At 39.7% G+C, this 27,636-nt stretch overlaps 1 protein-coding gene and 1 long non-coding RNA gene across 2 annotated transcripts in view; one reads left to right on the forward strand and one right to left on the reverse strand.

The window, feature by feature from the left end:
• Positions 1–17,369, forward strand: part of LOC130743131 (uncharacterized) — a 73,987-nt gene extending 56,618 nt beyond the window's left edge. The window contains exon 3 of the long non-coding RNA XR_009021354.1: positions 16,990–17,369. This is a non-coding gene — a long non-coding RNA (uncharacterized LOC130743131). The remainder of the gene's footprint in view (positions 1–16,989) is intronic.
• An 8,510-nt stretch (positions 17,370–25,879) lies between these two features.
• Positions 25,880–27,306, reverse strand: LOC130748877 (protein yippee-like At4g27740). Its single transcript, XM_057602122.1, has 2 exons — positions 27,115–27,306; positions 25,880–26,289 (listed from the first exon to the last, which is right to left on the reverse strand). Exons 1-2 carry the CDS (start codon positions 27,205–27,207, stop codon positions 26,065–26,067), a joined length of 318 nt encoding a protein of 105 aa, XP_057458105.1. The 5' UTR covers positions 27,208–27,306; the 3' UTR covers positions 25,880–26,064.
• Positions 27,307–27,636: the final 330 nt, after the last annotated feature.

A 27,636-nucleotide genomic window follows, 5' to 3' on the forward strand; every position in this document is an offset into this window, starting at 1 on the left:
ATTTGAAGTGATTATTTATGAACTTTATGAGTTTTGACACCTTTATCGCTGAAATGGTTTGAACTGATATTATTGAAGATAAATGTTGTTTATCCTGAGTTTGAGAGCGAAAAACTGGTGCTTTATGTGTTTCCCCTTCCTGTTCATGGTGGTTGTTAAATCCTCACTAAGTCTTTATGACTTACCCCATTCCTTATTTTCCATCCACAGATTCTCAGACAGATGATTGGAAGGTTGTTTCAGAGTTAGATCATTCAGCTTGTTTCATTGTAAGCCTCCTTTGGCAGGTTATCATATTGGTGTCTTTCATTTAATTCTGTTATCTGCAGCTATACGGAGTCCTAGGTTATTATGACTTGTCATTTCATAAATATATTGTAGAAGTTGCTAAAGTTGAAAATTTCCTTTTAATGGAAGTATGTAATTAGAGATCAATATTTGACAGGTTTTATCATTTGAGATGTTGGTAATACATATGAGGTCTTGTCGATTTATTCTTATAACATATAGAGAACATATGTATTTTCAGAGAATAGTTTGGAAAAATGTTTTTGTGAGAAACAGGCTTGCCAGACTAGGGTGTTAGTCTGAGCGCCGGTTACGACTTAGAATTTTAGGTCGCGACATAAAATTCTTTTTCTTCTTCTATAAGTTGCAATTTTGAAAATAAAAATATAGTTATCAGAACTTGAATTTCATGAATTGTGTATTCTTTTTTAATGAATTCCACTTCTGAGTCTTGAAATGTAGAAAGCCAAAAAAAAATTATTCTTCCAAAAGTTGGAATAAAAAAAAATTGCTTCAAGAAATTGAATTATCATAAATATAAATTTTTCAACATAAGAAAGCAATTTTTTTTACACTCTGAGAAGTTGAATTTCAAAAGCAAAAGAGATATCATCTTGAACTTAAACTTCTTGAAGTGTGAATTTTTTTCTTATGAATTACATTTCGGAAACTTCAACTTGTTGAAGTAAAAAAGTTTACGTTTTCACAAAGTACAAAAATGTAGCTTCTAGTAATGTAAAAAATTTATTTGTGAATAACATTTCTTGGGTTTCAAGTTCTAGAAGTGAATTTTGTCCTTTGTGGTGCTTATAGAATTTGGATATCCAAAAGCTAAAAAATGTATACTTCTAAAGTTGAATTTCTTAAGCATAATTGAATTCATTTCCAAACATTTAACTTCAAAAAGATTTGCCTAAAAATATTTTGAGAAAAAAACTCTTTAGGATGTGAAAATATTAGTTTTGGAGTGTGGAGAAAGCAATCATCAATCTAAATTACTTCCCTTTTAGTTGGTAGAAATCTCTACTTTAAAAAAGTCACCATAATCACTAATTGTTTTTATTTCGTAAGTGCTCTCCAAGGCCAATGGGAGAAATGCTCAAGAGCTCCTTCCTCCTCTCATTATGAATCTCTTTAGATCGAGTACCTATGACTTTTGCAGGTTACTTTTGAGGCTAGAAGCCTACCAAAACTGCTGAAGAGTACTTTTTTTTTTGAAAACGAAATGAATATTATTAAGGAAATGCTTGAACCAACATAGCTCAAGACAAGAGCAAGGTACAATCTGAAGAGTTTCGGAAAAAACTATGTGCAAAACAGTGCACCAAACCCACCACCAACCCGCAAGATGGCTTCAAACGTATTCCCAAGATGGAGGCTCGTTAAAACCTTACTGAGAAAACCCATTGGGAAAAAACCCAGCAAGGAAAAAGAGTACCACCAACTTGGGAAAGCCACCCTGCCACTAGAAAGCATGATAATTAGCTCAAAACAAAGCTGAAATTCGTATACAGTAAAAACAACACCATTTTAAGTTTTCTGTGTAAGACCCAAGTTTTTAAGCTTAGAATAAGTGGAAGAGATTTCCATTTACGATTAGGCTTGATGTATCGTGAAAGGAAACCTGAACTAGAGTTTACCAAATGAAATAAATTTATGAAGGAGAAACTTCAGGAAAAGTCAAAGGATTGTATCGAAGTCGATAAAAGTTATAGCACGATCGTTATACACTTATACGAGGTTTAGAATGCGCTAAGCCTAGAAAGTAGTCTTCTACCGATGTGTTTAAAAGGAAGCTAGAAGCTGAAGAATGAATCTCATAGAGATTTCTTATGGATAGTATACGTATGATGTTGAGGGCGTGTAGTTCCGTAGCGGAATCGTTGAGGATGTGATGTCAGGATATTGTGATTACTGGATGATAGGAACTCATTGACTGCTCCAGTGGGTTTTTCTAGATTTTCACCTTCGATGTATTAGGCCTGATCAACTTAATATTGAGGGGGTGATATTCGGAATCACAGCTGGTAATGGACTTTGATAGAAGGTTATGTAAGATGAACTTGAATTGATCGAGGATTAGTCGGATTTGAGAGGAAAGCCCGTGTTAAGTAATTGATTTTCTTAGGGAAGGAGTTATGATTTTAAGAAATGAATATTCATTTAAGAAGTGTTGGAGAGTTAAGGGATATTAGAGGCCCAAACTTAGTGAAGGTTTAGATTTTAAGCCAATTGATTTTACCCCAAACGCGGGAGACAGGAAGTCTTGTTAGTTTTGATCAAGAGACCAAGTATTGGATTGATTGGAGGATGATCAAGTTACGGAAAGGAAAGTGTTAGTAGTAAGATGAATACTTGAGGTTTTTACAATTGGATAAGTTTCGTAGAGTTTAAGAGGGAATGAAACTTGTTATGGATTTCGGTGATGCATGCTAGAGTTAGCAAGTGAATTTCGCTCAGTTGAATAAGAATCCTATGATTAAGATTGACTTGAGGAGTTGAAAAATCATGTACGAATCAGAGATTTAGCGGTGTTAATATTTACGATTGTAGTTAAACCTCAGAAAGTTGAAGGATGGGATGATAAGATGACTAGTTAAGTCCATTGAGGTATAGTTATGATTTGATCTTCTAGGGGATGAGACCTTACTTGTGTGAAGTGTTAAGGATTGCAGTAAGTTAAATTGGTTTGAGTAAGGAAGGTCTTGAGGACGAAGACGACAATAATGGATTGTTGGATATTAAGAGGATGTTTAGCTTATGAGTGGTTGATGAATTTATGATTAAGGGGATGAGTCTTGTGATGCACAAGGTATTAAGACTCAAGTCGAGTTTTAATTTGAATGGTGACTAAGTAGAAGATCGATTTCATGGTGCGAGTGATGATAATCACGAAGTTGGAAGTGACGTTAATGGACTAGTAGATTCCAATGGAATAGTTCGTCTAGGAGTTACCAAGCGATCGAGTTGAATTTTGGATCATGGGTGAACATCTCGAGGACAAGTTGAGCATTCACTTCGGAACATGGAAATGTACCGAGTTTCTAATCAGTATTTTGGACGAACAAAAGAAAAAGGAGCATGTGGTTAAGGTTGTGCGATTGCACGAATACAAACAAATATAATTTCCAACGGAGAACCGACGCAAGTGGTCGAACCGGACAACATAGAGTTGAAAGATGATATGTCTTTTGAGACGCCGTCGGTCAACATTAGGACTAGAAGAGTGAGACAATCGAGGAGAAAGCAGAGTGCTTTAGTGAAGGTTATTTGGAATAAAGACACGGACGGTGCTATGTGAGAGTTAGAGTAAAAGATCAAGGAACAATATCCAGAACTATTTACTGACCCTTAAGTTTCGAGGTCGAAACTTTCTTTTTGGAGGGTAGTAATGTAAGACCCAAGTTTTTAAGCTTAGAATAAGTGGAAGAGATTTCCATTTACGATTAGGCTTGATGTATCGTGAAAGGAAACCTGAACTAGAGTTTACCAAATGAAATAAATTTATGAAGGAGAAACTTCAGGAAAAGTCAAAGGATTGTATCGAAGTCGATAAAAGTTATAGCACGATCGTTATACACTTAAACCTAGGTCAGAAACCCTAGTATATAGCTAGTTTTCACTTTTAGGCACGATGGAAGTTAATTCCAAAAATCTTCAGAGAAATGTTAGAACTTCTCTTTTTCCATATATCACAACCGTTTCGAGACGAAACTCTAGGATCTACGAACGTCCGATTCCAATCATCGGAAGTTTGCCGAAACCGAAACCCTGGTATTTCAAAACCCTAGAATTTCTCGACAATGAAGACTTTTTCTATTCAGAGCTTCAAATGAATATTCCACACGCGTACACCCATTTCTCTTGATGATTTCAATCTTTCTTCAGAAGGAAGTTTTCCATTCCGACATTCGATGCAAAAAGCAACTTATCGGGTAAAATAGTTTTATACCGACTATGCATTAGTTGCCAAAAATACAAGGAGACCTCTTTATGGTTTTGGAATTCTTTTGCCAAAACATATCTATTAATTCACGGAGAATGACGCCGGAAAAAATCAGATTCGCGAAACTTTCATTTTCCCGCGAATTTCCATCTTCTATATATAGCAAAGAAAGGAAGAAAAACACAAATTTTCCTCCATTTTTCTCTCCAAACCCGCGGCCAAGAACAAGGAAGAAGGAAGAAGAGTTTTTGTTCAATCCTTGCTTGATCGTCGATCAATCAGTTGCTACTTCAAGGTTTCGAGGTATAGTCGCTAATCCTTACCTCTGATCGCTTTTTCCATAGCTTTTCTGTAGACTTTTCTGAGCTGATAGTTTATGGGTTTTTGCAAAACTATCCTGAATCTTTCATTTCTGATTCTAAACCTCTTCTTTATGTGCCCAAGATCACTTCTGCCGGATTAGATTTTCCGTTATGTCGCCGGAATTCCGTCGGAATCAAATTTAGCCTAAAATACCCATTTTTGGAGTTTTTGAGGTAAAGCTTCAACCTTTAGGCTAAAAACTATCGCCTTAGCTTAGTGCTAGTAGGATTAGTTGTTATAAACGTCGTTGGTGACGTCCCTGCAAAATTTGGTTTTTGGGATTTCAGTTTTGAAATTTCTAAGTTAAAAATCATGACCAAAATACCCCTGCGACAGTTTTTGACCCGATAATTTTTCCGAGTTCAGAATAACCTTAGTTACGGCTAATGATAGCATAGGAACCAAGTTTGATCGAAGAAAAATCGAGTCTCCTAATTACCTAAAGTGGCCGAGCCTATAGGGGGAGGAGGAGGAAAATTTCCTTTTCCGAAAACTTGTCTTTCGCGCTAGATTATCGTACCTTAGAGTATAGATTACTTCGTGTAACCTTAGTGATGTATTGATAGCTTAGTTTCCGATAGATTCTGATAGTATTTATGTGGTTTTGCTCTAAAGGTGATTTTGAGGAATTTCCAGCGGAGCAAGGCTTTGATTGTGAAGGAACTTTAGGAGATAACTCTGGAGAACCTACAGGTGAGGGCATCTCACTGAATCTCTAGTTAATGCTTAGGGTCGATGCTTTCGACATTGTTTACTGTTTATGCACTGGATTGTGTGTGATTGAAAAATGTTTTCTGAGGCTTCGGCTGACAATGTAGATGATGAATCTACTGAATGCTTTTGAGATTGACTTATATGCCAAGTGCTAATTGGGTAATTTAGGATGTGTGGTGCATGCCTTATATGCTAAGTGCTATGTGGTTATTGCTTAAGATATTGACATATGACATGTTGATTGATTTTGATGAGTTAATTCTGCTTTTGCACTATAATCTGAGATTCTGAATCGTGAGAATAGCGGGCAGGTCATGCCGATTTTATTTTGAGAGTTTTGAGAAAGCTTGATAGGACGAATGAGATTCGGGCCTTGTTATGATGTTTATGGATCGAGACATTCTCTGGAGTCATTTGGGGATTAGGAGATCCCGAGAACTGATAGGATTTGCGATAAGACTAAAAGGATACTATTTTGTAAAGAAAACTCATAAGACATTAAACAACCTCTAAATTTTTAAGCAATGATAACAAACTCGAAAGGAAGCTTCGGATGCAAATCTTAGTTTTGGAAAACGAGAAGTGTCGTCGGATCCGAGGGTTGAGAAAGTTGAGAGGCTTCGAGTATGTAGATGTATTGGTGCTGTTGGAGCAGCGTTTGTTGTTGTGCTGTTGGAGCAGCTATGCTGTTGGGCTATCCTGGGGATAAGTCCGGGGAATTGATAGTTCCCGAGTATGTGATACTCTGGTGCTGTTGGAGTAGCTATGTGTTGTTGTGGAGTGTGTCTTTTGTCGCAGAATCGACTTTACCTTAGGGTAAGCTTTTAGAGACTTTAATTTACCTAGAACACGTGGCGACGTGTCGAGTGAGGACGGAGACGTTGTTTGACTAATCATCCTGCATTCATGCAACATTAATGGGGTATTAACACAGGACGTACTCTGGACCTCGTCGGTTTCCAAAATGGTCATAAGACCCGGAATGCCGTGAAAGAGCGTTTATAGACGTCTCTTGTAGCAGACCGAAATGGCAGACCTACGGGTTTACTGCTGATCTGACTACCGCTGTCGTTGGAGTAAGAGGCACGCGGGCCGAAATGGTTCCACCGTGGCTGGTGTTAGGGCTGATCCGTTTGATGTCCATCCCTTTCCGGAATGCATGTGGTTGACTGGGTTAACCTGCATATCATATCATGCAACATGCATACTAATTTAGTTGTCGAATGTGATTGTTATTTGTTAATCCTATTTGGAACATGTTAATTGTTACTATTGCTGTTATGTTCATTATGGAATATGTAACCCTAGGATGTTATCCCTAGCTATAAGCCTAAGTGGCTATTCTATTATTTGTATCTATCGATGTTATTATTTACATAATTCTTTGGAGTTGACCCTCGCGTCTTCTGTGTGTGCTTTGGCGGACAAACGCCCTTTGTCAGATATCCACGACGGTCTAGATCATGATGGTTCACCCTTCGGGGGGAACTAGAGTTGAGATGCTGGAACAGGAGCGCATCGCGGTAGCGAGAGGAGGACGGATGGTGTACTTAGACTAGGTCGTTCTGAATTCAGATTCGGACGACGATCATGCTAGCATGTAGGTTTTAGTGCTGGTGTGAGCTCCTCGAGATGGGATTAGTGTAGGAGTAGAGTCTTAGCTCTGAACATCATTTGTTTTCTTTGGGGACAGGGTAGTTTCCCACCTATAGCTTTTTGTGTGGTTTCTTTACGGGAATCACAGAGAGTTGGTTGGACTTAGGAGGTCTTGCTTCAGGCCGATGGGCCAGCTTATTCTCAGTTTTGAGGGATGGTGTTGCGGACACTTGACCTTTCTTGTGGATTGTACCATTTGCCTTCGGGCGTTACACTTTTCTTTCCGTCACTGGAGGATTACTCGTGACGAGGTTACTACTACAGCGGGGGCTGTTTATATATTGTATATTAGTTCTAATTTTTGTTATTGTTGGGTTTTATTTATTTCAGTCTTGTCTTAGTTATAATCGAAAAAAATATATATATATTCACGTTTTTCCGCATTAAGTTTACTTTTGGTTACTAAAGTGACGCCACCGAAATCGGGGTGTTACATTGTGGTATCAGAGCCTGGTTGAGTCTTTCGGGAGTTGTTGGGGAATAGGTCTTCTGTGCTAGGTTGTGTGACTCTGCAAAGAGTGAAAATTGATTGTTTGCAAGCGATTTTTCGCTTAAAAATTGATTGAAGTTATTGCTTAATCATATTGTATAGTTATGGAAATGCTATCTTATGATGAGTACTAACTGTTTGTTTGACTAAGCGTAGGATGGTAAGCCCTGACCGTATGGCGAAGGCAATACATCCATGATTGAGGCAATGATGAATCAGGCTGCTGAGGACGCTTACAGACGCGCTGAGGAGGCGGCACGTGAGCAACCTCAACCGCTAATCGAGGCGTCCAAGTACCAGCAAAGCAGGTTGGACCGAGCTAGAACTGGAGGACCAGTGAGGTCAGGTTCTCAGGAGTACCGTCAGTTGGGGCCGTATCAGCATCCGAAGGGGAAGGGTTTTACCCCAAGATCTTTTAAGTCTTCGACTACTGCCACTCCAGGGGCAGGAAGCCAATCAGCACATCCTGAGGTGACATGTTTCATGTGTGGAAATAATGGACACTATGCTAAGGCATGTCTGGACCAAGGGCCTCGATGTTTCAATTGCAACCAGATAGGGCATTTGGCTGTGAACGGTAAGACGTTTCAGGCGGGACCGTCTGACAAGAAGATGAAGGGCAAGTTTCTTGCCATAGCTGGAGGTGCAAGGAAACAAGTGTCATGTTTCAGATGTGGGGAGCCGGGGCATTATGCTAATGCTTGTCCCGACAAGAGGCCCAAATGCTTTAATTGTAACAGAATGGGGCACACTGCCGGTCAGTGCAGAGCACCCAAGACGGAGCCAACCGTGAACACTGCTCGTCGAAAGCGTCCTGCGACTAAAGCAAGAGTTTACACCATGGACGGTGAGAGAGCTGAGGAGTTTGCCAGAGGAGAGCGCAAGAACGATGGTAACTTTCTAACCATTCTTTCTTATTCTAGTATAATATGTTCCATTACTCTCGTAGCGTGTGCAAACACACCTAACTTACTTATACTGTCTAAGCTTTGACCTTATAGTTATTACGCCTATTAATACCTTATTTGACCGTAGCTCGTATTTTAGCTATAGAAGTTATACGAGGTTTAGAATGCGCTAAGCCTAGAAAGTAGTCTTCTACCGATGTGTTTAAAAGGAAGCTAGAAGCTGAAGAATGAATCTCATAGAGATTTCTTATGGATAGTATACGTATGATGTTGAGGGCGTGTAGTTCCGTAGCGGAATCGTTGAGGATGTGATGTCAGGATATTGTGATTACTGGATGATAGGAACTCATTGACTGCTCCAGTGGGTTTTTCTAGATTTTCACCTTCGATGTATTAGGCCTGATCAACTTAATATTGAGGGGGTGATATTCGGAATCACAGCTGGTAATGGACTTTGATAGAAGGTTATGTAAGATGAACTTGAATTGATCGAGGATTAGTCGGATTTGAGAGGAAAGCCCGTGTTAAGTAATTGATTTTCTTAGGGAAGGAGTTATGATTTTAAGAAATGAATATTCATTTAAGAAGTGTTGGAGAGTTAAGGGATATTAGAGGCCCAAACTTAGTGAAGGTTTAGATTTTAAGCCAATTGATTTTACCCCAAACGCGGGAGACAGGAAGTCTTGTTAGTTTTGATCAAGAGACCAAGTATTGGATTGATTGGAGGATGATCAAGTTACGGAAAGGAAAGTGTTAGTAGTAAGATGAATACTTGAGGTTTTTACAATTGGATAAGTTTCGTAGAGTTTAAGAGGGAATGAAACTTGTTATGGATTTCGGTGATGCATGCTAGAGTTAGCAAGTGAATTTCGCTCAGTTGAATAAGAATCCTATGATTAAGATTGACTTGAGGAGTTGAAAAATCATGTACGAATCAGAGATTTAGCGGTGTTAATATTTACGATTGTAGTTAAACCTCAGAAAGTTGAAGGATGGGATGATAAGATGACTAGTTAAGTCCATTGAGGTATAGTTATGATTTGATCTTCTAGGGGATGAGACCTTACTTGTGTGAAGTGTTAAGGATTGCAGTAAGTTAAATTGGTTTGAGTAAGGAAGGTCTTGAGGACGAAGACGACAATAATGGATTGTTGGATATTAAGAGGATGTTTAGCTTATGAGTGGTTGATGAATTTATGATTAAGGGGATGAGTCTTGTGATGCACAAGGTATTAAGACTCAAGTCGAGTTTTAATTTGAATGGTGACTAAGTAGAAGATCGATTTCATGGTGCGAGTGATGATAATCACGAAGTTGGAAGTGACGTTAATGGACTAGTAGATTCCAATGGAATAGTTCGTCTAGGAGTTACCAAGCGATCGAGTTGAATTTTGGATCATGGGTGAACATCTCGAGGACAAGTTGAGCATTCACTTCGGAACATGGAAATGTACCGAGTTTCTAATCAGTATTTTGGACGAACAAAAGAAAAAGGAGCATGTGGTTAAGGTTGTGCGATTGCACGAATACAAACAAATATAATTTCCAACGGAGAACCGACGCAAGTGGTCGAACCGGACAACATAGAGTTGAAAGATGATATGTCTTTTGAGACGCCGTCGGTCAACATTAGGACTAGAAGAGTGAGACAATCGAGGAGAAAGCAGAGTGCTTTAGTGAAAGTTATTTGGAATAAAGACACGGACGGTGCTATGTGAGAGTTAGAGTAAAAGATCAAGGAACAATATCCAGAACTATTTACTGACCCTTAAGTTTCGAGGTCGAAACTTTCTTTTTGGAGGGTAGTAATGTAAGACCCAAGTTTTTAAGCTTAGAATAAGTGGAAGAGATTTCCATTTACGATTAGGCTTGATGTATCGTGAAAGGAAACCTGAACTAGAGTTTACCAAATGAAATAAATTTATGAAGGAGAAACTTCAGGAAAAGTCAAAGGATTGTATCGAAGTCGATAAAAGTTATAGCACGATCGTTATACACTTAAACCTAGGTCAGAAACCCTAGTATATAGCTAGTTTTCACTTTTAGGCACGATGGAAGTTAATTCCAAAAATCTTCAGAGAAATGTTAGAACTTCTCTTTTTCCATATATCACAACCGTTTCGAGACGAAACTCTAGGATCTACGAACGTCCGATTCCAATCATCGGAAGTTTGCCGAAACCGAAACCCTGGTATTTCAAAACCCTAGAATTTCTCGACAATGAAGACTTTTTCTATTCAGAGCTTCAAATGAATATTCCACACGCGTACACCCATTTCTCTTGATGATTTCAATCTTTCTTCAGAAGGAAGTTTTCCATTCCGACATTCGATGCAAAAAGCAACTTATCGGGTAAAATAGTTTTATACCGACTATGCATTAGTTGCCAAAAATACAAGGAGACCTCTTTATGGTTTTGGAATTCTTTTGCCAAAACATATCTATTAATTCACGGAGAATGACGCCGGAAAAAATCAGATTCGCGAAACTTTCATTTTCCCGCGAATTTCCATCTTCTATATATAGCAAAGAAAGGAAGAAAAACACAAATTTTCCTCCATTTTTCTCTCCAAACCCGCGGCCAAGAACAAGGAAGAAGGAAGAAGAGTTTTTGTTCAATCCTTGCTTGATCGTCGATCAATCAGTTGCTACTTCAAGGTTTCGAGGTATAGTCGCTAATCCTTACCTCTGATCGCTTTTTCCATAGCTTTTCTGTAGACTTTTCTGAGCTGATAGTTTATGGGTTTTTGCAAAACTATCCTGAATCTTTCATTTCTGATTCTAAACCTCTTCTTTATGTGCCCAAGATCACTTCTGCCGGATTAGATTTTCCGTTATGTCGCCGGAATTCCGTCGGAATCAAATTTAGCCTAAAATACCCATTTTTGGAGTTTTTGAGGTAAAGCTTCAACCTTTAGGCTAAAAACTATCGCCTTAGCTTAGTGCTAGTAGGATTAGTTGTTATAAACGTCGTTGGTGACGTCCCTGCAAAATTTGGTTTTTGGGATTTCAGTTTTGAAATTTCTAAGTTAAAAATCATGACCAAAATACCCCTGCGACAGTTTTTGACCCGATAATTTTTCCGAGTTCAGAATAACCTTAGTTACGGCTAATGATAGCATAGGAACCAAGTTTGATCGAAGAAAAATCGAGTCTCCTAATTACCTAAAGTGGCCGAGCCTATAGGGGGAGGAGGAGGAAAATTTCCTTTTCCGAAAACTTGTCTTTCGCGCTAGATTATCGTACCTTAGAGTATAGATTACTTCGTGTAACCTTAGTGATGTATTGATAGCTTAGTTTCCGATAGATTCTGATAGTATTTATGTGGTTTTGCTCTAAAGGTGATTTTGAGGAATTTCCAGCGGAGCAAGGCTTTGATTGTGAAGGAACTTTAGGAGATAACTCTGGAGAACCTACAGGTGAGGGCATCTCACTGAATCTCTAGTTAATGCTTAGGGTCGATGCTTTCGACATTGTTTACTGTTTATGCACTGGATTGTGTGTGATTGAAAAATGTTTTCTGAGGCTTCGGCTGACAATGTAGATGATGAATCTACTGAATGCTTTTGAGATTGACTTATATGCCAAGTGCTAATTGGGTAATTTAGGATGTGTGGTGCATGCCTTATATGCTAAGTGCTATGTGGTTATTGCTTAAGATATTGACATATGACATGTTGATTGATTTTGATGAGTTAATTCTGCTTTTGCACTATAATCTGAGATTCTGAATCGTGAGAATAGCGGGCAGGTCATGCCGATTTTATTTTGAGAGTTTTGAGAAAGCTTGATAGGACGAATGAGATTCGGGCCTTGTTATGATGTTTATGGATCGAGACATTCTCTGGAGTCATTTGGGGATTAGGAGATCCCGAGAACTGATAGGATTTGCGATAAGACTAAAAGGATACTATTTTGTAAAGAAAACTCATAAGACATTAAACAACCTCTAAATTTTTAAGCAATGATAACAAACTCGAAAGGAAGCTTCGGATGCAAATCTTAGTTTTGGAAAACGAGAAGTGTCGTCGGATCCGAGGGTTGAGAAAGTTGAGAGGCTTCGAGTATGTAGATGTATTGGTGCTGTTGGAGCAGCGTTTGTTGTTGTGCTGTTGGAGCAGCTATGCTGTTGGGCTATCCTGGGGATAAGTCCGGGGAATTGATAGTTCCCGAGTATGTGATACTCTGGTGCTGTTGGAGCAGCTATGTGTTGTTGTGGAGTGTGTCTTTTGTCGCAGAATCGACTTTACCTTAGGGTAAGCTTTTAGAGACTTTAATTTACCTAGAACACGTGGCGACGTGTCGAGTGAGGACGGAGACGTTGTTTGACTAATCATCCTGCATTCATGCAACATTAATGGGGTATTAACACAGGACGTACTCTGGACCTCGTCGGTTTCCAAAATGGTCATAAGACCCGGAATGCCGTGAAAGAGCGTTTATAGACGTCTCTTGTAGCAGACCGAAATGGCAGACCTACGGGTTTACTGCTGATCTGACTACCGCTGTCGTTGGAGTAAGAGGCACGCGGGCCGAAATGGTTCCACTGTGGCTGGTGTTAGGGCTGATCCGTTTGATGTCCATCCCTTTCCGGAATGCATGTGGTTGACTGGGTTAACCTGCATATCATATCATGCAACATGCATACTAATTTAGTTGTCGAATGTGATTGTTATTTGTTAATCCTATTTGGAACATGTTAATTGTTACTATTGCTGTTATGTTCATTATGGAATATGTAACCCTAGGATGTTATCCCTAGCTATAAGCCTAAGTGGCTATTCTATTATTTGTATCTATCGATGTTATTATTTACATAATTCTTTGGAGTTGACCCTCGCGTCTTCTGTGTGTGCTTTGGCGGACAAACGCCCTTTGTCAGATATCCACGACGGTCTAGATCATGATGGTTCACCCTTCGGGGGGAACTAGAGTTGAGATGCTGGAACAGGAGCGCATCGCGGTAGCGAGAGGAGGACGGATGGTGTACTTAGACTAGGTCGTTCTGAATTTAGATTCGGACGACGATCATGCTAGCATGTAGGTTTTAGTGCTGGTGTGAGCTCCTCGAGATGGGATTAGTGTAGGAGTAGAGTCTTAGCTCTGAACATCATTTGTTTTCTTTGGGGACAGGGTAGTTTCCCACCTATAGCTTTTTGTGTGGTTTCTTTACGGGAATCACAGAGAGTTGGTTGGACTTAGGAGGTCTTGCTTCAGGCCGATGGGCCAGCTTATTCTCAGTTTTGAGGGATGGTGTTGCGGACACTTGACCTTTCTTGTGGATTGTACCATTTGCCTTCGGGCGTTACACTTTTCTTTCCGTCACTGGAGGATTACTCGTGACGAGGTTACTACTACAGCGGGGGCTGGTTATATATTGTATATTAGTTCTAATTATTGTTATTGTTGGGTTTTATTTATTTCAGTCTTGTCTTAGTTATAATCGAAAAAAATAAATATATATTCACGTTTTTCCGCATTAAGTTTACTTTTGGTTACTAAAGTGACGCCACCGAAATCGGGGTGTTACATTCTGTAACACATAAGCAGCAACCTGAAACAACATCCAGGCAAAACAGCAACCAAAAAACAGCATCCATACCAAACAGCAGCAACAACACTCCGCAAAACAGACAACAGAACCCACAACAGCGACAACACAACAGGAATAAAATGAAGAGTACTAGGAATAGAATGAATCTGAGATCATTTCGCTTTTCAAAAAAAAAATGAGGACGTCATTTGTAAGACCTGGATTTTCAGAACAAGTTAAGTTTCCGACTCACACGTAGAAATAGTGTAAGCGTGACAGGAGTTTGACATTTGAGAAAGATTAATGAAGAAGAAAGTTCAGGAATTGCTTGAGGAATGTTGCGTAGCTGTTTTCGGAGTTAGTGCGAGTCGTCTGCACACCTGCCTTATGGCAAGCGTGTCCAGAATAGGCTATTTCGCTCTTAAAGCAACGTTTTGAGTGAGATTTCGAACTCTCGGAAAATTTAAAGATTCTTTTTATTTTTCCATCGACCAGCGTTTCATTTCGGAACTCTGGACTGTACGCACGATAGGTTTCACTTTTCGGATGTCCGCCGACGCTAATTTCTTTGCTTCGAAACCCTATTTTCGAGCAATGGATGAATACTTTTTCTATTCGGGACTTCTAACGAAGATTCCGTCCGCGTTGCCAGACTTGTTTCGACGTTTCCAATCTTTCTTCAGTTGGAAGTTTTGTCGTTTGAGCATCACAGCAAAAAGTAGTTTTTCGGGGCAGATTAACCGACACCGCTTTTGAGTTTTTCGATATCGTTTTTCCCAAATCCTAGATATTTGTTTTGAGTTCTGGAATTCCGACGCCAGAATCTCTCTTAGAATTTCTCGGTGATCGTGCTGCAAAAATCGGAATCGCGAAATTTTCATTTTCCCGCGATTTCACCCGCCTATAAATAGCGCGAAAAAGCAAAATCCTCTCATTTTCTTTCCATTTGTGGCTGATTTCGTGGGGAGCAAGGGGGGAGGGGATTTCCGCGAAAACTTGACCAATCTTCGTGCAGTTCGTCCCTACTTCTAGGTATCGAGGTAACTATCATGAATCCTGCCTCTGATTTCTGTTTCTGCTGAGTTTCTGAAGTCGTTTCTGTGCTCTAAGTTTTGAGCTTTTTCTAAAATTGTCCGATTTCTCTGATTTCTCGCTTGGGTTATGTTCCTTATGTTCCCCTGAGTCTAAAACCTCTGTCAGTAAACTCTGATTGCGATTCAGTTGTCCAGGATCTGAAAAATTGACTCAAAACTCTTTTTGTCTCACATTTCGAAACTTTATTGTCGAAAAGACTTAATATGACTTCGTGCCTTTAGGATTTGTTGTCACGGATATCATGAGGATCGTTGCTGTCAAATTTGTTTTCAGAACTGATAACTTTGAAGTTTTGAGCCTTTATTTTGGACCAAAATGCCCCTGCGTAGTCGTATTTCGGCCCGATTGTCCGAAAATTGTTCTGACAGTTTCTTTGCCTTAGTTTTACCCTAAAACTACCTTGTAAACTGATTTGATCGAAGAAAAAGAGCCGAAGCCCTTTTCTCCTTTTGGCCGTGGGTTTTTCCTAAGGGGAGGGGAGTTTTTCGTTTTCGAAAACTTGTCCTTTCGTACCTGTTTGTCGTATTCTGAAGCTTTGATGCTTTGTCTATCGTTTATGTATTGTATTGCGATCGAACTAATCGATTTTGTGTGGATTCTGCTTTGTTTTTCCTCCGAGGTTCAGTTGAAGGAACTTTGGAAGTTTCAAGGCATTCCTGTGAAGGAGATTTGATTTGCGAAGCTGGATCAGCTCGAGGTTAGGGCAACTTACTATATATTAGCTATGACTGCATGATAGGCGTCGATAAATTCGACTTATGTTTTATCTGATGTTGTTTTTGATGATGAGTTGATGTTATGATGCTTTTCCATACTTGTGATGTTGTGCTTTTGTTGGATTGAGCGTTTTGACGCAATTTCGGAGTGGAGATTCATTGATCTGGTGATCTTTGATATTTCGGGTTGGATGAACAACCCTAGGCAAGTCCAAATGTGGGGTTTGAGACTTAGCCATATGTTGGAATTCTTAGACTTTCCCCGGGAAATGTATTTTGGGTGGTTGATCTTTGAAAACTTAGAATGATAGAGCTTTGAAAAACTAAAGACTTGGGAAACTTAGACTTTGAGAAATAAACTCATAACTTGACTAATTCGAATTGAAACAATTTTTATTAACGTTTAAGCATAGGAGAACTGAAGGGGAAAATATTTACGAAATACGGGGAAAAGTCGACTTTGTTGTGGGTTTGGAGAGTTATCGGAATTGGGGGAAGCCACTAAGGTGAGCTATGGTGATGATTGAAAGTCACCGAGTACTCTAGTACTCTTGGGGATTGTTGTGGAGCCGTGTTGTATTGACCGACACCTAGTGCTCTTGTTGTTTGGGCTGTGTTGTATTGACCGACACTAGACCCTTGTGTATTCTGTGGATGGAGTTGTGTTGTATTGACCGACACTTACTCCGAGTTGTGTTGTATTGACCGACACTAACTCATGGGTTTGTTGAGATTGGGTTGTGAGCTAAACACTTTCGTGGTAAGGACGATTCGTTGTTTGGCTAACCACGTTGCATTCAATCGGGTGAATAACGGGAATGGTTCACCTGTGCATATCATGGTGAATAACGGGAATGGTTCACCTTGCATTAATGATGAATAACGGGAATGGTTCATCATTCGGTGAATAACGGGAATGGTTCACCAAGGATGAATAACGGGAATGGTTCATCCAGGATGGATTTCATCCAGGATGGATAACGGGAATGGTCCATCCATAGTGAAAATGCTTCACTTGTGGCGAACGGGAACGCGTCACAAATCCGGATACATATTGTGCATTTCACGCATACATTCATGCTGACTGAGATTGTGTGTTGTTTGTTTATTGAAGCAATGTTAGAGCCATAACATGCTAGGATTGTTTATATGTATATATATCAACATATATCTATACCCCATATCACATGTTGAGTGTATATCTACTTATTGCTGTGAGTTGACCCTAGCGCCTTGGCTTTGTTTGTATGTTTGTGTTTGGGCGGTCGGCCTGCTGCCAGATGTCGATGGCCGACTGGTGTTCGATGGTCTCTCCCTCGGGGGGGATCAGATATGAGCTTGTGGATCGGGATGCCCCCACCGCTTGGGTGATCGATGTTGTGGGTCATCGAGCGACGTACCGGGGAAGGGTCATGGAGGACCGGACTGACGAGTGTGAACATCTGACGAAAGAAGTTCTACGACGCATGGAGCTGAGCTTCAACTTGCCGTCTTCAGTTCGCCGAGGACTCGGATGTGTGAGCAGTTATGGGTTGGTAGAGTTAGGCAGGCGTCATATTTGTGTAGAGCTCTGATTCGTTTTGCTTTTGGGACGGGGTAGGTTCCCGACGCATGGCTTTTGTGTGGTTCTCTTATTGAGGGATCACAGTGAGTCAGTCGGACTATAAGAGTCTTTGCTTAGGCCATTTTGAGGCCGACTTTCTCCCAGTGGATTGTAATTATAACCTTTTCACTCACACTTCTGGATCTGTAACTATTTGCCTACGGGCACACTACTTTGGAGTCACTGCGAGTGCGCGTGACATGGGAGTGCAGCTGAGGCTGTACATGTGTATATATTTGTGTGTTGGTTGGGTTTTGTCTTTATTTTCTATTGCTTGATTTAAAAGGTATCAAACAAAAAAATTACCTGTTTTCAGCGTAAAGTCTATTTTTGGTTACTAAAGTGACACCTGGAAATCGGGGTGTTACATTGTGGTATCAGAGCTTAGTCGAGTCTTTTGGGAGTCTTTGGGGAATAGGTCTTCTGTGCTAGGTTGTGTGACTCTGCAAAGAGTGAAAATTGATTGTCTGCAGAGCGATTTTCGCTCTAATTGCTTGCGTTACTACTCAATCGGATTGAGTGGTTTGTCTAGTGCTACCGTATGGTTAGTACTAATCGGACGTTCGATGGGATATAGGATGGTGGATCTTAACCGGATGGCGGAGGCTACACGTGAGCATCATCAACGACTGATGGCGACAGCAATGTATCAATAAAGAGGAATGAACCGAATTGGAGCTGGGGGACCAATGAGGTCAGGTTCCCAAGGCTACAACGGAAGGAAGAGTTACCATAAGTGGGGACCATATCAGCGTTCCGAGGGAAGAAATCTTATCTCAAGAGAGTACAAACCGACGACTGCTGATACTGGGGGGGAAGCCAGTTGGTGACAAAGGAGTGACATGTACTCGTTGCAGAAAGTTTGGGCATTTTGCTAACAAATGCTCAGTGATTGGACGGAGATGCTTCAAGTGTAACCGAGAGGGGCATCTAGCTGTGAACTGCAAGACCAAAGAAAGTCTATGCTTCAATTGCAACCAACCGGGACATTTCTCCCAAGATTGCAAGGCACTCAGGGGCGAATCATCAGGGAATGTTGGGAAAGGAAAACAACTTGCTACAGAGGAAAGGATTCATATCAAGGGAGGAGCAAGAGTTGAGGAGTCGAACGAGGAAGAACGTGGGAACGATGGTAATATTTTAACTGTTCTCGTATTCTAGAATAACTTACTCTTTTATATTCAAGCGAGTGTGACGCGCCTAACTTGTATTTACTACTTAGACTATGATCCTATGATTATTATCCCTAGTAGGACCTTATTCGAAGTTGCTCGTGATTTAACTATAGAGGTTACACGAGATCTAGAATAGCACGCGGAGCTAGGGAGTTGTTTTACCGAGGCGTTGATAAGGAAGCTAGGATCTCAGGGAAATTCCTTATGGGTACGAATCGTAGGATTTTAGGGCGTTTAGTTTTGAAGCGGAGTCGTTAGAGGATCTTTCGGCAAAAGGGATTCATTCGACCGAGTGTTTCACCGTGGGGAGCGCCAGTGTTGTTAGTCAAGAAGAAGGACGGAAGGTCGAGATCGTGGGTGGATTATCGACAATTGAACAAGGCGACGATCAAGAACAGATACCCGTTGCCGAGGATAGATGATTTGATGGACCAACTACGAGGGGCTACCGTATTTTCCAAGATAGATTTGAGGTCAGGCTATCGTCGGATCAGAGTGAAGATTGAGGATATACCGAAGACTGCTTTCAGGACACGTTAAGGACACTACGAGTACCTAGTGATGCCGTTTGGAGTGACGAATGTACCTGCTGTTTTCATGGATTACATGAACCGCATCTTTCAGGAGTTCTTAGATCGGCGTGTGGTGGTGTTTATTGAGGACATATTGATCTATTCGAAGGACGCGAATAAACATGAAGGACATTTGCGCCAAGTTTTACAATTGTTGAGAGAGAAAAAGCTGTATGAGAACCCTTCCAAGTGTGAATTCTGGCTGGAGGAAGTCAATTTCTTAGGCCATGCTATCTCGAAGGAGGGCATAGCTGTGGATCCGGCGAAAGTGGAGACTGTTTTGGCTTGGGAGCAACCAAAGATGGTGACAGAGATCAGAAGTTCTGTGGATTTAGCTGGATATTATAGACGCTTCATTGAGGGATTTGCCAAGATTGTTGGACCTTTGACTCAATTGACGAGGAAGGATTAATCTTTTACATGGATTGAGGGTGTGTGGTTCCGTAGCAGAATCGTTAGGAACTTGATATCAGGATATTTGTGGTTACTGGATGTCAGGAACTCATTGTCTGTTCCAGTGGGTTTTTCTAAATTTCCACCTTCGATGTATTAGGCCTGATCAACCTAATATTGAGGGGGTGATATTCGGAATCACAGCTGATAATGGACCTTGATAGAAGGATGTGTAAGATGAATTTGAATTGATTGAGGATTAGTCGGATTTGGGAGGAAAGTTCGTGTTAAGCATTTGATTGTACAAGATTAAGATTTGAACCTTTGGAAGTTGATGATTTTCGTATAGACATTGATTGGTTAGTTCGTGTGATTACTCCAAGTAGAGGTAGACTAAGCCAATAGAATTGATGTTGGAAAATCTTTAAGTATTTTCTCGGAAGTTATGAAGTCATAGGTTATGTGATTTCTGACGTGGGATTATTAGAGATTAGATAGGTTGGATTTAATATCCGGTTATAGATGATTGTTTGATGGTAGCGAGATTGAGAAGAATTAACTCTGAACTAGATTGTTATAGTCGAGTTCGAGGAATAAGTTTTGCTAAGCGTTGGATTAATATGTGGAGACATTATAGTCTTAAGAGATGAATTTTCGCTTGAAAAGTGTTGAATTAATGATTAAGTTGGAGAAAGAAAGTTTTAGCATAAGTTGAATACTTGAGGTTGGTGATATGGATTCCAAGGAAATATGCTGAGATTACTAAGTGAGATTTACTAAGTTGGATTGAAATCTTAGGGTTAAGATTGAATCTTGAGAGTTGAGAATCGCATACGAGTAAGAGATCTTACAGTTGTAGCTGTGACAATAGGAGTTGAATCTTAGAAGAATGAAGACCTGGAGATGGGTTTCGGGTTAAGACCATTGAGGTATAATATAAGAGTGATCTTGAAGTAAATGAATCTTGGGTTGTGTAGGGTCATAAGGTTGGTTATAAGTTGGTGATCGATTGATGTTGATCATGAGGTTGCAGACATAATGAGCCATGTGATATGATTTGAATGATGTTAGCATAATAAGTTGTGGATGTGAAAGCATGACGACACTGGTCAGGTCGTTTGGGTAAGTGAAGGAGTTATAGTTTTTAAGAAACGGATATTCATTTAAGAAGTATTGAAGGATTAAAGGACATTAGAGGACCAAACTTGGAGAAGGTTTAGGTTTTAAATCTATGAATGTCTGTCTAAGGTGTGAAGGACTCAAAGTTTGTCAGAATTTGATTGGGAGATTAAGAAGTTGATTGACGAGATGGTGGTTGAGTCCCAAAAGGAGGGTGTTGGTGTTAAGATGAATACTTGAAGTTGTTATGTTTGGACAAGTTTCTTAGAGCTTAAGAGTGGATGAAACTTTGTTATGGATTTTGATGATGCATATTACGGTTAACAAGTGAATTTTACTAAGGTTGAATGAGAATCCTAGGGCTAAGGTTGACCTAGTGAGCTGAGATTCATGTACACATACGAGATTTAGTGGTGTTAGCGGTTACGATAGAGTTAAATCTCAGAATGTTGAAGGATCGGATGATAAGATGGCTAGTTAAGTCCCTTGAGGTATAGTTATGATGTAATCTACTAGAGGATAAGTCTCGATTTATGCGAAGTGTTAGGGATTTCAGTAAGTGTAAATAGGTTTGAGTGAGGGAAGTTCTAAGGAAGAAGACGATAATAATGGATTGTTAGATATTAAGAAGAGGATTATCTTATAAGTTGTTGGTAACTTGATGTTGAAGGGGATAAGATTAGTGAAGGACAAGAAATAAGGACATAAGTCGATTTTTAATTCGAATGGTGACTAAGTAGGAGATTGATTTCATTGTGCGAGTGATGATAGTTACGAAGTTGGATGTGACGTTAATGGACTATTAGATTCCAACGCAATGTTTCGTCTAAGAGTTATCGAACGAACAAGTGATGGACTGTAGATGAAGATCACGAGGACAAGTTGAGTATCTACTTTGAGATGACAGAGAGGCACTGAGTTTAAGAAGAATTCCGGACGACCGAAAGTAAAGAAGTAAGTGGCTAAGGTTGTGCGACTGCACGGAATGCCAACCGGTATCATTTCAAGCAGAGGTCCGACGCAAGTAATCGAGTCAGACGACATGAGGTTGAATGATGTTTTGTCTTTTGAGACGCCGATAGTTAGCAGTGGGGATAGAAGAGTGAAACAGTTAAGGGGAAGGCAGATTGCTTAAGTAAAGATTTTGAGGAACAATGACACAGGCACTACTACATGGGAATTGGAAGATAAGATCAAGGAACTGTATTCCGAACTTTTTGCAGAGCTCTGAGTTTCGAGGACGAAACTTTCTTTTTGGAGGGGAGTATTGTAAGACCTGGATTTTCAGAACAAGTTAAGTTTCCGACTCACACGTAGAAATAGTGTAAGCGTGACAGGAGTTTGACATTTGAGAAAGATTAATGAAGAAGAAAGTTCAGGAATTGCTTGAGGAATGTTGCGTAGCTGTTTTCGGAGTTAGTGCGAGTCGTCTGCACACCTGCCTTATGGCAAGCGTGTCCAGAATAGGCTATTTCGCTCTTAAAGCAACGTTTTGAGTGAGATTTCGAACTCTCGGAAAATTTAAAGATTCTTTTTATTTTTCCATCGACCAGCGTTTCATTTCGGAACTCTGGACTGTACGCACGATAGGTTTCACTTTTCGGATGTCCGCCGACGCTAATTTCTTTGCTTCGAAACCCTATTTTCGAGCAATGGATGAATACTTTTTCTATTCGGGACTTCTAACGAAGATTCCGTCCGCGTTGCCAGACTTGTTTCGACGTTTCCAATCTTTCTTCAGTTGGAAGTTTTGTCGTTTGAGCATCACAGCAAAAAGTAGTTTTTCGGGGCAGATTAACCGACACCGCTTTTGAGTTTTTCGATATCGTTTTTCCCAAATCCTAGATATTTGTTTTGAGTTCTGGAATTCCGACGCCAGAATCTCTCTTAGAATTTCTCGGTGATCGTGCTGCAAAAATCGGAATCGCGAAATTTTCATTTTCCCGCGATTTCACCCGCCTATAAATAGCGCGAAAAAGCAAAATCCTCTCATTTTCTTTCCATTTGTGGCTGATTTCGTGGGGAGCAAGGGGGGAGGGGATTTCCGCGAAAACTTGACCAATCTTCGTGCAGTTCGTCCCTACTTCTAGGTATCGAGGTAACTATCATGAATCCTGCCTCTGATTTCTGTTTCTGCTGAGTTTCTGAAGTCGTTTCTGTGCTCTAAGTTTTGAGCTTTTTCTAAAATTGTCCGATTTCTCTGATTTCTCGCTTGGGTTATGTTCCTTATGTTCCCCTGAGTCTAAAACCTCTGTCAGTAAACTCTGATTGCGATTCAGTTGTCCAGGATCTGAAAAATTGACTCAAAACTCTTTTTGTCTCACATTTCGAAACTTTATTGTCGAAAAGACTTAATATGACTTCGTGCCTTTAGGATTTGTTGTCACGGATATCATGAGGATCGTTGCTGTCAAATTTGTTTTCAGAACTGATAACTTTGAAGTTTTGAGCCTTTATTTTGGACCAAAATGCCCCTGCGTAGTCGTATTTCGGCCCGATTGTCCGAAAATTGTTCTGACAGTTTCTTTGCCTTAGTTTTACCCTAAAACTACCTTGTAAACTGATTTGATCGAAGAAAAAGAGCCGAAGCCCTTTTCTCCTTTTGGCCGTGGGTTTTTCCTAAGGGGAGGGGAGTTTTTCGTTTTCGAAAACTTGTCCTTTCGTACCTGTTTGTCGTATTCTGAAGCTTTGATGCTTTGTCTATCGTTTATGTATTGTATTGCGATCGAACTAATCGATTTTGTGTGGATTCTGCTTTGTTTTTCCTCCGAGGTTCAGTTGAAGGAACTTTGGAAGTTTCAAGGCATTCCTGTGAAGGAGATTTGATTTGCGAAGCTGGATCAGCTCGAGGTTAGGGCAACTTACTATATATTAGCTATGACTGCATGATAGGCGTCGATAAATTCGACTTATGTTTTATCTGATGTTGTTTTTGATGATGAGTTGATGTTATGATGCTTTTCCATACTTGTGATGTTGTGCTTTTGTTGGATTGAGCGTTTTGACGCAATTTCGGAGTGGAGATTCATTGATCTGGTGATCTTTGATATTTCGGGTTGGATGAACAACCCTAGGCAAGTCCAAATGTGGGGTTTGAGACTTAGCCATATGTTGGAATTCTTAGACTTTCCCCGGGAAATGTATTTTGGGTGGTTGATCTTTGAAAACTTAGAATGATAGAGCTTTGAAAAACTAAAGACTTGGGAAACTTAGACTTTGAGAAATAAACTCATAACTTGACTAATTCGAATTGAAACAATTTTTATTAACGTTTAAGCATAGGAGAACTGAAGGGGAAAATATTTACGAAATACGGGGAAAAGTCGACTTTGTTGTGGGTTTGGAGAGTTATCGGAATTGGGGGAAGCCACTAAGGTGAGCTATGGTGATGATTGAAAGTCACCGAGTACTCTAGTACTCTTGGGGATTGTTGTGGAGCCGTGTTGTATTGACCGACACCTAGTGCTCTTGTTGTTTGGGCTGTGTTGTATTGACCGACACTAGACCCTTGTGTATTCTGTGGATGGAGTTGTGTTGTATTGACCGACACTTACTCCGAGTTGTGTTGTATTGACCGACACTAACTCATGGGTTTGTTGAGATTGGGTTGTGAGCTAAACACTTTCGTGGTAAGGACGATTCGTTGTTTGGCTAACCACGTTGCATTCAATCGGGTGAATAACGGGAATGGTTCACCTGTGCATATCATGGTGAATAACGGGAATGGTTCACCTTGCATTAATGATGAATAACGGGAATGGTTCATCATTCGGTGAATAACGGGAATGGTTCACCAAGGATGAATAACGGGAATGGTTCATCCAGGATGGATTTCATCCAGGATGGATAACGGGAATGGTCCATCCATAGTGAAAATGCTTCACTTGTGGCGAACGGGAACGCGTCACAAATCCGGATACATATTGTGCATTTCACGCATACATTCATGCTGACTGAGATTGTGTGCTGTTTGTTTATTGAAGCAATGTTAGAGCCATAACATGCTAGGATTGTTTATATGTATATATATCAACATATATCTATACCCCATATCACATGTTGAGTGTATATCTACTTATTGCTGTGAGTTGACCCTAGCGCCTTGGCTTTGTTTGTATGTTTGTGTTTGGGCGGTCGGCCTGCTGCCAGATGTCGATGGCCGACTGGTGTTCGATGGTCTCTCCCTCGGGGGGGATCAGATATGAGCTTGTGGATCGGGATGCCCCCACCGCTTGGGTGATCGATGTTGTGGGTCATCGAGCGACGTACCGGGGAAGGGTCATGGAGGACCGGACTGACGAGTGTGAACATCTGACGAAAGAAGTTCTACGACGCATGGAGCTGAGCTTCAACTTGCCGTCTTCAGTTCGCCGAGGACTCGGATGTGTGAGCAGTTATGGGTTGGTAGAGTTAGGCAGGCGTCATATTTGTGTAGAGCTCTGATTCGTTTTGCTTTTGGGACGGGGTAGGTTCCCGACGCATGGCTTTTGTGTGGTTCTCTTATTGAGGGATCACAGTGAGTCAGTCGGACTATAGGAGTCTTTGCTTAGGCCATTTTGAGGCCGACTTTCTCCCAGTGGATTGTAATTATAACCTTTTCACTCACACTTCTGGATCTGTAACTATTTGCCTACGGGCGTGTTGGAGTCACTGCGAGTGCGCGTGACATGGGAGTGCAGCTGAGGCTGTACATGTGTATATATTTGTGTGTTGGTTGGGTTTTGTCTTTATTTTCTATTGCTTGATTTAAAAGGTATCAAACAAAAAAATTACCTGTTTTCAGCGTAAAGTCTATTTTTGGTTACTAAAGTGACACCTGGAAATCGGGGTGTTACATCATTGGTGAAGAACAAATGCGAAATAAGGGAACCAACTTGCAAAATCCATCCCTCACTATGTTCTAATACTCCCTCCGGTCCTATTTATAAGCAACAAAAAAAAAATTCACATAGTTTAAGAAATGTAGTTAAAGTAGATAAAATGCATTAAATTTGTCTTAAATCAAAATAAACTTCCAAAATTACCCTTTGCTATTAGTGTTGGAAAGTGGGAAAGAGAGAGAATAATTAATGAAACACATTTTACAAGTTAGAATTAATAAGGGCATCATTGGAAAAAATTAATTAATATAGCTCAAACTTTCATTTGGTTCTTATAAAAAGGACCAAGGTTTTTCTTCTCTTTCATGCTTATAAATAGGACTAGAGGGAGTACTTCTTAAAGAAGGAAGGGTTGGAAATCATCGGGCTAGTGTGCTTTAAATGAAGGCAACTTTTAGGTGAGGTTATTGCTAATTTGTGACATCACATTCCATAAATATGCATGCGTATACATATAACAATTTAATTATTTAATATCATACATTCAAAAGTAATTACATTCTTTTTTACTTTAATTAAATTAAAAAGCTATTTCTATGTGACAATCAATCCCGGAGTGTCCGTGTAAAGAAATTTTACACAACATACACATTAAACTCCATACTTATATATGCTAGTATTCCTTGGCAATCTTTGCCCTTTCATTTATGAACCTTCCTACATTGTACTTCTGCCTTGCCTCATAAGCTTGTATGTATTTCCAACCTAATTCCTCCCCACAATTGCTGCAAAATATGCCCGCAATGGTGTACAAACCGGTTATCAGGTTCCTGTCTTGCTTAGGCCCCACAATAATATTCCTTACATGAGAGAACATATAGGTCGGCCCAGTTTTTCCCTGAATAGCCCAACAATAATGAGAATAAGAGCCAAGCCTCTTCACACCAAATGCATATAAATATTACAAGAATTCTATATTTAATTCAAGCTTTGACCCAAAAAAATAATTAATTCAACCATGGATAATGTATATATAACACTCACTTTAATATTTTTTTTAATATTAATATTGGTCCTAGAGTGGAGTCCATATAATAAATCAATGAAATAATGTAAAGAATGTTGGAAGAAAAGTGTAGAAGTAAGTGTTAGTGATATTTCTCATTCGCGTAATTATGAAGAGCCTAGAAAGAACAAATTAAATTATGCATACAAGTACAGTAAACCTCCATATACATACATACATGCTTATCTAAATAAAACCTCCATATACATACATGTATAGGGCTTGGATCTGGACTCTGGGACAGAGACTTATGCCCAAGATGCACTAACTTTAAATTCTTTTCTAATTGGGGCAATATTATCGAGAATGCATCAATTTTCATGTGAAATCTATGTCAAACCTGTATAGCATGGAAATGCATTCACACATGTCTCATGAATTGTTGGTTTTTCTTTTTTTTTTTTACAATTTTTTTTGAAGAAAAAATAGTTTTGATTGTGTTTCTAGGAAAAGTAGAAAAAAAAGAAAAATGAGATGTTGACTGTGTTGTGTTTCTATTATATGAATCTGGTCATTCAGATTAACAATTTTCAGCGGTAGCTAGGCTTAATAGCAGTGGTGAAAATAGATCAGTGATATAACGATATTCAAATTACATTGAGAAAATATATAAACTTGAAGAAATAGTGAAATAGAATTGAGTTGAATCAACAATACCAGATAGTTTTTAGAGAGCAATTCACTGCGGACAGCAATAGGATTTTGGCAGTTTCTGCATATGTATGTAGCAGATTCACCGATATTCGCCATTAAACTGAACCAAATCAAATTCACTGAACTTTAGCTAAATCGTGAGGTTAGTCCAACACTAGTTTCATCAGTATTTATATATAGGATGAAGATAAAGGAGCTGTGGCTTTTGGTCTGGCTGGTCAAACAGTGTTTATGGACCAAATTAACCTCACTTGATAGAGACAATGCTAGGCGCTCCGATAGAGACTTTAATTATTTTAGATGTGAATAAAATAAGGTTGTTCAGTTTAAATGTCTCTAATATTAGCTAGATTTAATTATATTTAATGTTAACAAAATCATTTTATTTAAGATAAGTAAATTAGAAATGACTGATCGATTTTTCTATCGAATAATTGCCACCAGATCAAGTTACAAAAATATTGAATAAAAAAAAGGTTATCTCCTTTGCAGACAGTTTGCATGTTGCTGTCCTTAATGGTGTCA

Source organism: Lotus japonicus, chromosome 3 (genome assembly GCF_012489685.1).
Source record: "Lotus japonicus ecotype B-129 chromosome 3, LjGifu_v1.2".
NCBI lineage: Eukaryota > Viridiplantae > Streptophyta > Magnoliopsida > Fabales > Fabaceae > Lotus > Lotus japonicus.